Genomic DNA, 12,174 nt, shown 5'->3' on the forward strand with positions numbered 1-12,174 from the left:
ATCCCTCTCTCATCCTCCCACCCCTACCATCTTGGATCCAAGATGAAGAAATATGTGGTACCATGTGGTTCTCATTACCATGCTCTCCTGTCCCCTAAGGCTCAGATAAACCAAAACTGACTCCTCCCAGAGACTGTTGGCCACCACTAGGGACCCCTGCCCACATATGCCTTTTTGCCCATTACCACCCACCTTGTACCAAAACCTTAAGACTTACTGCAAAAATAAGGTGGCTGAGAATCCCTACCTCAATGTTGACTTGTAAGACAGCAGCTGATGCCAAAAGACGTAGGGAGTGCCCAGAGTTCCCAACTCAGAAATATAAATAAAAGTGGTCCAAGAGCCAAGCTAGACTGTGCAGAACCCAGGAAATACACAAAGTCTTCAATGAGAGGTCATTTCTGCTCTGGTTAATTCCGATTGGTCTTGTACTCTGGTTGTGAGTAGCTGCCTTCTTCTGGTGTTTCAGTGGGATCACCCAAACTCAGTTCACATTCATGTCATCAGTTATCTCCTTTCATCAAACACCACCGACATGAACACAACTGCCCAGAGACCCACGGGCCACACAGTGACTCTCTACAGGAGTGAGGGAGTGTCAGGAAACTCAAAGGAAGAGGTGCTTTGAAAAACCAGGTGAGATGTCTGAACTCAGAAGTTAAGATATTTGTAAAAGGATGAGGTAATTCCTGGAAGCTGGGCAACATCACCTCAGCTTACCCCAATCAGGCCTCTGGGCTGGGAGGTCAGTTCTGTGGGTGAACATAGGATTTCCTGTCTGTAGAAGGAGAAAAGTTTAACGTTTTCCTGCTTTAATTCCTCATCCCGACCAGGAGCACCTTCTAACCTTCACCCGACAGCAGTCCTTCGACCCTATGGATTCAAGGTTGGCCTGGGCCAAGGAGCCAACAGTCAAATTCGGGTGGGGTGAGGATCTGTAAAGAGCTGCCACTCTTTTGGAAATGCTTGGGAAATAACTTCCCAAAAGGTTTCCCAAATAATCTCAAACAACTTCTGATTCTAAATGGACCCTCTAGAGTGCTGTGGGCTCAGGCAGGTCCTTCTGGTTTGTTCTGGTTCAATGTACATTTTGGGGAAATTCCCAGAGCCCACAATATCCCACTAAAGTTAGGGCGGATTCTTCCCCAAACAGACACAAAGCAGCCAGAGAATATGAAACTGGGTCCAATGAGCCTGTTTATGGCTCCCAGAATGATGGCCAGGGAGTCTCTCAGCAGCTGTGATGTGATTAGTGAGCAGGGATCAGCAGTTGCAAGGTGACCCACTGGCCCAACCCCACAGAACACACCACACACCAGGACAGCAGACCCCTGGCTGGAGTCTGAAAGCCAGATCCTAGTTTGGGACAAACCAGCAGTGACTAGTTACAAGTGTGCACTCAGAACCAAGGCTCACTGGCTTCCCTACAGACATGCATTCACTTAGTCCACCAGGAAAGGAAAAAAATAAGAGTTAATTTACTTTTTATTGCCTCAGAATTCCAAGGTTTAATGTATCTGTCAGTTTGAGTGCAGTGCAGCTGCTGGCCGATACAATGCAGCTCAGGCCAGCCCAGGTGACTGGGGAAACACATTTCACAGAAACAAACCAACACACACTCCTGGCTGGTTGTTTGGGGGATATGGACTCGGGGAATCAGATTAACCCTTCAGGCTGAGGTGAGTTCTGCAAATAGCCATAGAAAGGTAGCTGAAGTCCAGGCAACTGAGAAGCCCTGCTCTCAGACGGGCCATGGGTTTCTGTGTTCCTAAAATGTGGCTTTTCTCACAGGAGAGGTTATCCAACTGCAGCATCCCCTGACAGATTAAGGAATGCCAGGTGAGACACGTTAACTACAGTCATCCACCTTCTTGCCCAGAGCTCAGAAAGGGACTCTGCCAGCTTCACAGGGAAGGGGTCAGGCAGGACTTTTTCTGAAAGCTCCACTGGGGCAGGACTGAGAGGAGGAGAGAGTCTGAAAAGAGCGGAGCACTAACGCCTGACCAAGGCTCAGTCCATCTTTCTGGCAAGTCTAAGGAGGACGAAGCACTCATACCCTCCTTCATATTTTACTGGGGGAACAAGCTGACTGGTGATTAATATCAAGTACAATGACCCCACGTTACAAGCCTGCTGGGGCCTGTGGAGGTGGCCATTTCCTGTGTAATACCAGCTTGTTTAAACACTAGCACTCAAACTCCACAGCTGCAGAACAAACCCGGAAAGGGCTGAGTGAGAAGAAGCCGTGCATTGTGTTTCAGAGCGATGGAGGATCAGAGAAGCAGCACAGATGGGAAACAAGTTGGGTCTTCTGGTTCCTGGAGTGAGGAGATCTGGAAATACAGCCAAGATGGCACAGAAGCTGGGCACAAGGAAGCCGACAAAGAGGATACCCGTGTGGTACAGACACAAAGACAGACAAACGGCTGTAACAAGAGAACCACACCTAAGACATGCAATATCTGCTTTTTCAAACTGTTTCCCTGTGGGCCATTACATCCTGGCCTACAACTCTCCACAGAGGGGTCAGAGGCTAACATGAGACCACTGTTGCCGTGGAGAACTTCTCACTCCACTGGAGAAAACTGCGGGAAGTCAGCAGCTAACAGCAGAAATGGACTTGAATCCAGTAAGTCTGGCAGAGTTATAAGAATAATACCTGGGCTTGAAATGGCTCAGCACGCCTCCTGGAAAGTCAAGATGTCATGCCAACTCTGTCTGCAGCGGGCTAAGGATTTGATTCTGGTACCTCAGTGCTAGGTAGCTCAATAGGCCCAGGGTTGGGATGGAGATGGGGAGAATTCTATGCAGCTCCTGGAGATTTCTAGCAACAATGTGTCATCTAGATGCCACATGATACAAAGAAGAGACAAAGGTATCAAAGGTCACCATTCCAGGAGTTAAGATATGAGCAGCAAGATACCATCCTCTAAGAATAAGATGTTTACTGGGTGACCGACCACTACAGAGTATAAGACTTAGGTGAAGATAATCCCTTCTATCTTTCTCGTTTATACCAACAAGTCAACTTGGGCCTTTGGGAGAGTACTCACCCTAAATCAATTTTTCCCAAAAGGGCAAGTCAAACTCTGAAGCTTAGTCATCCTGCCCTACTGCAAGAATATAAACCTCTCCACGTTCTAAGCAGGGCAGCTGGAACCCTATGACCAGCAATAGGTCACAGTAACCTCATTCCAGGATTTCTCAATTATCAGAGCACCTCTACCATCCACTGCCCCCAACATGTATGGGGTCGGTGCCTTATTTTATTTCAGTTCTCCAAAGCTACACTCGTATGTACAGCCTCTGTCGTATCACTGTGGTGTGTTAAACCCATCAGCACTGTATGTTTGGGAAAGAGCAGCCCCTAGGGGATCTTGACATCTCCACGGCATGAGGGGAGCCCTCGGCGGCCTCCCTGGTGCGGATTCTCACGGTTCCTGCCTCTCCAAACTTTTAGCTGTAACCACTCCAACACGTCTTCTTAGCTTAGCACACACTGGACCCAAATAACCTCAGCCCAGAGCTGGAAAGTACTCTCCCTGGGGTCAGCTGCTGTACCCTGCTGGGGTCAGACTGGAGCCTTAGGCCAACACCCCTTCCTCTCACAAGGAGTCCTATGGGAGGCGTGGGGAGGGGACAGGGGCTCCTGCCGTGGGAGAGATCACGTGTGCCCCACTCAGCATTTGGAGGAAGAGGAACCCCCTGGTGCCAGGCTGCAGTGCTAACGCCCCAACCCGGAGCCAGGGAGACTGGGTGGGGAGCCAGTGTAGCAAAGGGGCTTCCCACAGTCACCACCACTTCCTTCAGGGAAGTGCTGATGGACTATTACTCAGTGACCTCCTAAAATGCCCTTTTGGGAAGACGTACTAAGCGTCCTTGAAGGGGTGCCGATTAGGCTTGGGATTAGTTCTTATTTCAGAGCTGCCCGATGAAGGTGAGTGAACTAGTTGTTTTTAACTTGAGAATTTCTATCTCATCTACAGAGTCCACACACGGAAGCTCCCTGAGGAAGTCAGCTTACTGCATATGCCCTACGTCTCCCTCTTTCTCCCTACGTGACAAGACCTCAGAGGGCTCCCGACGACCCTTCTCCACTGTGCTCTGTAGACTATGGAAGATGAACCATGGAAAAGCAGCAAGGACAAGAATTTCTAGAGTTTTTTTTTTTTTAAACAGTACTCCAATCCAACAGTGTGATAAATGCATCCGAGCTACAATTAGGAAGATATATAGCATCAGAATGCGAAGGTCTGGGCAGCCTGGTGAAACGCGGGCTCTCCAGAGCCCCAGCTATGTTTCCCATTATGTAACCCTGGTCATGGGCAGACAGCCAGACTCCAAATGAAAAAGAGACTCTGGCTTGGCACTGGTTCTATTTTCCTATCCTCATTCGGGGTCAGCGCAGTGTCATACAGCTGCAGAGAAAGCTCTGGGGATTAAACCTGGGAAAGCCTCCAAGACTAGGACCTGGGTTCAAGTACCAGCTGAAAGCAATAAACCAACTGCCACAGCTGGGCTAGGTTTGGATGTTCTCAAAGTCCCCTGACTCTTTCACTTACTGAGAACTAGAGATCAGGATAAGTGAAGATTTGGCCTCGGCAGAGACTGAAATGAGGTAGGCTGTCCCACTGCCCTAGCCTTGCCAAAGGTCCTGGGATGCAAGGGGTCACTATGCTCAGGTTCATGAAGCCTGTAGCTCTACTACTCTCTAGCATGACTTTGCTTGTGCTCACTTGCCGAAGTAGGGGCGCAGCTGCCTCTCCCTTCTCACCAGAGGCTTGGTGTGGAAGGGAACACAAACTCTGCTAGCAGATGGGGCAAGTAGATGGGCCCTCCAAACACAGCAGTCTGTTCTAAATACACCGACTTTCACAGTGGCCCCAGACCACTCTCCACATCCTGCTATAATCCTCTATCCCAACAAACTCCTGGGATTACGAAGCCATTCTGTTACAATCCCTAACGGGTACAAATGGGAAATCAACTTGCTTCCATACATGCTGGCTCTAGCACACAGATCTAATAAGTGCCACAGTGAGGGAAGGCCCCCATGCCCAGCAATCCTGCCCTCCTCACTCTGCAGTGCCAGCAATACTCTCATCACCACCCTAAGTGTTTCACATGTGTCTGCTACTGTGGACTTGATTGGAAGGAAGAGGAGAGAACCAAGGAAACTAATGATGAAGCCTGGAATTCCCCTCAGAGAGGGGAAGATGCTGTGCAATGATTCTCTAACTGCATAAGGAAAGAAGGTAACAATTAAAGACAGGGAGGGAACGAAGGAAGAGAGATGAAAGAAGGGTCCCACGTGTCAGAGGGACCATTTGCAAGTGGGGTTTCTGGAGGAAAAGCAAAGGGGACTTCCTCTTTGTAGGAAAAACAGGCTCTCTGGTCACCTTATCTTAGGATCAGAGAAATGTATCTTTGCAAAGAAGAAATGCAGGCAAAGACCAATGAAAGCATGCCAAGAAAGGGCACTAAACAGCAGCCATTTCCTTCCTGCTCCCTCGAGAGCATTTCCAAACCCTTCAAAACGAAGAGCAGCAAGAAGGACTTTACAAGCGTCGGGGGGTCACAGTTTTGGCATCTACAGAACCACTGGGGTGTGTTATTCTCTATGACCTTAAAAGAAAAGCCTCTTCAATCTATAAGGTCGGTGGGCACAAGATGAAGTTTGAAACCCACAGAAGCACCATACCCTTGCCAATCTCTCAGAGTATTTACTCAGTGAGTATTAGGAAGCTACATGAGAATATGGGAAACAAAAGAAGGAAGGTGCAATTCTGATTCCATTTTCCAGTCCTCTGATCTGAAGGCTCTGAGGTGGGACTACCCTCCGTGGTAGTCAGGCCAGGTTTGCTCTCTTGAACAGGGGCACCAGTCCTTAAATAGCCATGCCTTGGGGTCAGGCCCCAGGATAGCAAAGCCTCTCTTTCATGCTTAAACTTGCATTCCAGAGATAACCAGCTGCTGATCCTAACTGCAGAGAGAGAAAGAGAGCACAGGAGGAGACGTTTTTCTCTGTTACACTGATCTCTCTAGCCCAGTCTGGCTTCATGAGAGAGCAAGTGGTATCCACAGCTACAGTAATGTATTTGCTGGGCAATTAAATTCAATATACTATTTGGTCAGATTTGCTCTCCTCGTGAAGAAGTCTGAGAAGACTAAGCAAATATGACTCAAATGTCCCAACCCCCTCTGCCTCTCTGTAGCCCAGAATGTGAAGCCCAGCCGGGGATGGCTGTAGCTTGGACCACGTGCCTGCCTGTAGATTGAGCCCTTGCCCAAAGATGGGCAGCAGCTCAGAGCCGGCAACGAGCCATTTGCTGCAGCATCCAAAGAGAAAACAGACTCAGCATCTCAAGCAAATGAGACCCAGCACTTCCTGTGTGAGCTTTCCATTTCCTCAGCCAAACAAAAGCCAAAAAGGAGTGAGAGAGGGAGGAGGGATGAAGGGAGACATGCTGCGTGAGAGAGCTAGCAGACCTGTGGCCCGGGATCTGGGTAAACAGGGGCTGTGTGAATCCTATCTAAGCGACCGGTGGTTGTGAGGTGAGGTGACCCAGGGAAGGCCCAGGCTCCAGGGACAGATGGTCTGCCTCCCTACCCTGAGAGTAAGGAAGGGACACTCAGTGACCCTTGTGCATGCTCAGAAGCAGTGGCTTAGATACTTGGAGAACTGAGTCCTTTCTTGGCATTTTCTTCCCAAAACTGCCAACTGCCTAGTCCTCATTAGAGATTAATAGCCTGAAAAGTTTGAGGCTGTAGATGTTAACTCTTTGGGGATCACTGCTGAGAAACAGCTGTCCCCTAGCCAGCGGATCCATCAGTTCCTTTCTGTGGCCCCAGTTGCACAGCGTGGAGCTCCAAGGCTTCAGCCTGGAGTGCATTTTGGAAACCTAAGAGGGCCCACAGATAGGATACAGAGAACTGTCCGATGCTGTGAGTGCCGACCACACAGTGACAGAGCTAGAGGTGGGAAGGGCATGGGGAGACTGAGATTAATAACAGTCCAGAGGTGCATCCTGAGGCAAGGACAGGGAAAAAACTGAGAAAGAAAGGAGGAAGAATCAGACTACACAGTCTACACAGAAACTGTTGCCCAGAAATCTCTGCTTTACCTTCCCTCTGGAGGTCACCCATGAGTCTAGGAGACTCACATAGCTGGTCCCCAGGTCAGACAAGCTCCCCTCCCTACTCCCCAAAAGTGCCCTCCACAGTAGCCAGGGTCTCCATAATCTATCCTCCAGCATTACTTCTCTCCAGAGAAGAACACTGGAGGTGCTTGTTCTGAAACACACATAAATGCATAACACAGAGCATGAAGGAGCTTTGGTACAAAGCACCAGCCGAAGACCACACTCAGAGAATGCGGCGTACGGGAAGAAAAGGAAGAGGGAAACGAGAAATGGCTGGGGTGAAACGGAGAAAAACAGAGACACCAAGGAAGAGTAGAGATAAGAAAGAGAGGCCCAGCACTGTGGCAGGCCGAGGCAGACTGCTTTAGTCCAGGAGATCAAGGCCAGCTTGGGCAACATGGCAAAGCCCCATTTCTATTTTAAAAATACAAAAAATTAGCCAGGTGTGGTGGTGCACGCCTGTAGTCCCAGCTACTTGACAGACTGAGGTGGGAGAATCACCTGAGCCCAGGAGGTCGAGGCTGCAGCGAGCTGTGATTGTGCCAATGCACTCCAGCCTGGGTGACAGAGCGAGACCCTGGGAAAGGAAGGTAGAAAGGCAGGAAGGGAGGGAAGAAGGAAAAAGAAAGAAAGAAGAAAGAAGGGAGGGAGGGAGGGAAAAATTAAAGTGAGCAGGAGGGAGAGATGAACAGTCAACAGGGCTGAACAGAGATGGAGCCTACACACACGTACATGAAGATACAATTGTACAAACATGAACACACATAGTGACACTAACACAAAGAAGAATGTGACACATGGAACATGGACAGAGATTGAAGTCAGCAAGCTTTTTCTGTAATGAGCTGGATTGCAAATATCCTAGGCCGTGTGAACCACACAGCCTGTGGCAACTACTCAACTCTGCTCTGTAATGTGAAATCAGCCATAGACACAGTGTAAACAAATAAGCATGGTTATATTCCAATCAACTTTATGGACACTAAAATCTGACTTTTATACAATTTTCATGAGTCATGAAATGGTACTCGTTTGATTTTTTGTTTAACCATATAAAAATGTAAACCATTATTAGCTTGTGGGCCATGGTATGCTGATCCCTGATACAGGCGCGCGCGCGCGCGCACACACACACACACACACACACACACACACACACACACACACACACAGAGCAGAGGCAGACAAAAGCAGAGGCAAGGAGAAACGCAGAGGCAGGCAGGCAGAGACAGGTGAGGACAGACAGACAGACAGGAAGGTAGGTAAAAGGCAAGGCAGGCAGACACAAGAAGACCCACATACACAGAAATCCCCCCTCTAACAGAGAGATCCAGACTGGTACACAGAGACATAGTTACACACAAACATGGACATGAACACAGACATTCAGGAACATATACTCACAGACACAGACACAGACATGAATGGGACCAAAGCAGACTCAGACTGACATGGACTCAGAATCAGAAAGACACCGGTTGGACATGCTGGCTCATGCCTGTAATCCCAGCACTTTTAGAGGCAGAGGCGGGTGGATCACTGGAGGGCAGGAGTTTTGAGACCAGCCTGACCAACATGGTGAAACCCCATCTCTACTAAACCCAAAGAAATTAGCCAGACCTGGTGGCTCACACCTATAAGCCCAGCTACTCGGGAGGCTGAGGTGGGAGACTTGCTTGAACCCAGGAGGCGGAGGTTGCAGTGGGCCGAGATCATGCCACTGCACTCGAACCTGGGCAACAGAGCAAGACTCTGTCTGGGAAAGGAAAAAAAAAGAAAAAAAGAAAGAAAAGGCCAGACGCGGTGGCTCACACCTGCAATCCCAGCACTTTGGGAGGCCAAGGTGGGTGGATCACCTGAGGTCAGGAGTTTCAGACCAGCCTGGCCAACATGGTCAAATCTTATCTCTACTGAAAACACAAAATTAGCTGGGTATGGTGGTACATGCCTGTAGTCCCAGCTACTTGGGAGGCTGAGGCAGGAGAATTGCTTAAACATGGGAGGCCAAGGTTGCAGTAAGCTGAGGTCACGCCATTATACTCCAGCCTGGGCAACAAGAGCAAAACTCCGTCTCAAAAAAAAAAAAAAAGGCTGGGCATGGTGGTTCACGCCTATAATCCCAGCACTTTGGGAGGCTGAGGTGAGTGGATCGCTGAGGTCAGGAGCTTGAGACCAGCCTGGCCAATGTGGTGAAACCCCGTCTCTATTAAAAATACAAAAACTAGCCGGGCATGGTGGCAGATGCCTGTAATCCCAGCGACATGGGAGGCTGAGGTAGGAGAACAGCTTGAACCCAGGAAACAGAGGTCGCAGTGAGCCAAGATTGTGCCACTGCACTCCAGCCTGGGCGACAGAGCGGGACTCCATCTCAAAAAAAAAAACACACAGCTATAGATGCGGACACAGAGACATGGAAACACAGAAAGAGACCTCCATGGGGACACATGAACCCCATACAGAGACATATATACTCAAGGATATACAGACACAAACAGGTATAGACACAAATACAGACACAGATATGGACATCCCACATGAACACATACGGATAACACACGTGGCCACAGTTGGATGGATGCACATGGACACGTAAACACAGACAGACATGGATAGGCACACCGAAAGACCCCCAGACAGGCCCCCAGAGGCAGACACACAGAACTTTGCACTCCGACACAGACACTAAGACACACACAGACTTACAGACACACAGACAAATGGACCTAGACAAGCACAGAGTCGGACACAACCCAGACACAGATAGAGACAAAGATAAAAGAAGTAACCATATGGGGTTGCACAATACTCTGTAAATGTAATTTATGTCACTGAACTTAGAAATGGTTAACATGGCAAATGTTATATATATTTATCTCCACAACTAAAAAAAAGAAAAAGGCATACAAACACATAAACTGATCTACGTAAATACACCCAGGCAGACACACAGACTCCAACACCTGCCCCCCGCCCCCAATACACAAATGCTCTGTCCCACACACAAATGCTCTGAGAGATGCCACAGTGACACACAAAGACAGGGGGTGAGGGCAGGGGCATGGTGAGAAGACGGGACGAGGGCAGGGGCATGGTAAGAAGACGGAGACGAGGGCACAGGCATGGTGAGAAGACGGGATGAGGGCAGGGGCATGGTGAGAAGACGGAGACGAGGGCAGGGGCATGCTGAGAAGACGGGGCGAGGGCAGGGGCATGGTGAGAAGACAGGGGGTGAGGGCACAGGCATGGTGAGAAGACGGGACAAGGGCAGGGGCATGGTGAGAAGACGGAGATGAGGGCAAGGGCATGGTGAGAAGACGGAGACGAGGGCAGAGGCATGGTGAGAAGATGGGGCAATGGCAGGGCCATGGTGAGAAGATGGGGCAATGGCAGGGGCATGGTGAGAATACAGGGGGCAGGGGCAAGGGCAGGGGCATGGTGAGAGGGCAGGGGCATGGTGAGAAGACAGGGCATGAGTGAATGGAGGAGAAATGTGCCTGCACTCAGCCTCCCCACATGCTGCCATGCCAGGAGACAAAGTGCAGAAGGCAGCACAAGTAGCAGTGAAAGAGCCTTAAAGATGCAGAGAAGGCCGGGTGTGGTGGGTCATGCCTGTCATCCCAGCACTGTGGGAGGCCGAGGCAGGTGGATCACCTGAGCTCAAGATTTTAAGATCAGCCTGGGCAACATGGCAAAAAATACATGTTTTTCTTTACCAAAAAATACAAAAAATGAGCCAGGCGTGGTGGTGTGCACCTGTGGTCCCAGCTACTCAGGAGGCCGAAGCAGGAGGATCACATGAGCTGGGAGGTGGAGGTTGCAGTGAGCTGAGATCGTGCCACTGCATCCAGTCTGGGTGACAAAGTGAGACCCTATCTAAAAAAAAAAAAAAAGCAAGATGCACAGAAAAGCTAGTAAGAGAAAGAAACAAAGTCTCACACATATCCACACAGATCCAGACTCCAGAGGCAGCTGCAGAGATGGTGAGTATGCACAATATGGAGTGAGAATGAGGGAGGGAGAGCAAGAACAAATAAAATGGAGAGTGAGAGGAAAGAGTGAGTGTGAGAGGAGAGGGAAGAAGCCTGGAGAACAGGAAAAAATAATCGAAAACATCAGAGGACAGGGAAGGTGTTCAAAAAAAGTTCAAGTAAAGAAGAAACAGAGAAGCAAGCAAGCTGTGGGCAGAAAGAAACAGAGCAGGATGAAGAGGGGAGATGTAGGAACACGGGCAGGCCCAGGCCAGTGGTGCTAAAGCAATGGGCAGGTCAACTCACTGCGAAGGCAGATCCAGGGATGTGGGAGGAGGATTCCAGGTGTCTGGGTAGCCGAGCATCCAATCTGACCAGACTTTGACACTAGGGAGCAGCTCCTTCAGGTCCGGGACAAAGGAAGACACCTTGATGTCATCTTGGTCCTCCTGGTCCTCAGGAGAGGACAGCTGAGCTGCAGAGGCAAAGGGTGAGAACTGGGCCTATGTCTGCTGTAGCCCCCGAGTGAGGCCTGGGGCGCTGGGACGGCAGCAAGCTCTTAGGGAAGGGAGACCAAGTCCACAGGAAAGATGGGCCCGGAAGCGAGGAGAAGCGCCAGCACCTAAGAGGATTCTGAAAAGTAGGACAAACAGAGAACCAGTGTACTGGGTCTGCCCCCGGACACCACTGCTTCTGCTTCCCCTGTGGCTTGGCTGAAGCCTCTCCTCTGGCCTCTAGCCCACCCTGCCAGCCTTCCTTCAGCACAGTACCAAGATGGCACCAGAGTTCTTGCCAAAACTGCATGACCTGAATTTAATCACAAGGAAACATCAGACAAACCCAAACTGTGGGACACTGTACAAATGATTTACATTCTTCAAAAATGACAAGGCAGGCCAGGTGCGGTGGCTCACGCCTGTAATCCCAGCACTTTGGGAGGCCGAGGTGGGCAGATCACAAGGTCAGGAGATCGAGACCATCCTGGCTAACACCGTGAAACTCCGTCTCTACTAAAAATACAAAAAATTAGCTGGGCGCAGTGGCGGGCGCCTGTAGTCCCAGCT

The 12,174-nt window shown here is 49.8% G+C and overlaps 1 protein-coding gene across 2 annotated transcripts in view; it reads right to left on the reverse strand.

Annotated features, from left to right (window-relative positions):
- SMG6 (SMG6, nonsense mediated mRNA decay factor) overlaps positions 1 to 12,174 on the reverse strand; it is a 243,643-nt gene that overhangs the window by 115,561 nt on the left and 115,908 nt on the right. For both annotated transcript variants that reach the window (XM_025362851.1, XM_025362852.1), the window contains one exon: positions 11,417 to 11,585. In XM_025362851.1, the coding sequence (XP_025218636.1) occupies positions 11,417 to 11,585 (169 nt within the window). The remainder of the gene's footprint in view (positions 1 to 11,416; positions 11,586 to 12,174) is intronic.

The sequence above is a fragment of the Theropithecus gelada genome, chromosome 16, assembly GCF_003255815.1.
Source record: "Theropithecus gelada isolate Dixy chromosome 16, Tgel_1.0, whole genome shotgun sequence".
In the NCBI taxonomy this organism is placed as follows: Eukaryota; Metazoa; Chordata; class Mammalia; order Primates; family Cercopithecidae; genus Theropithecus; species Theropithecus gelada.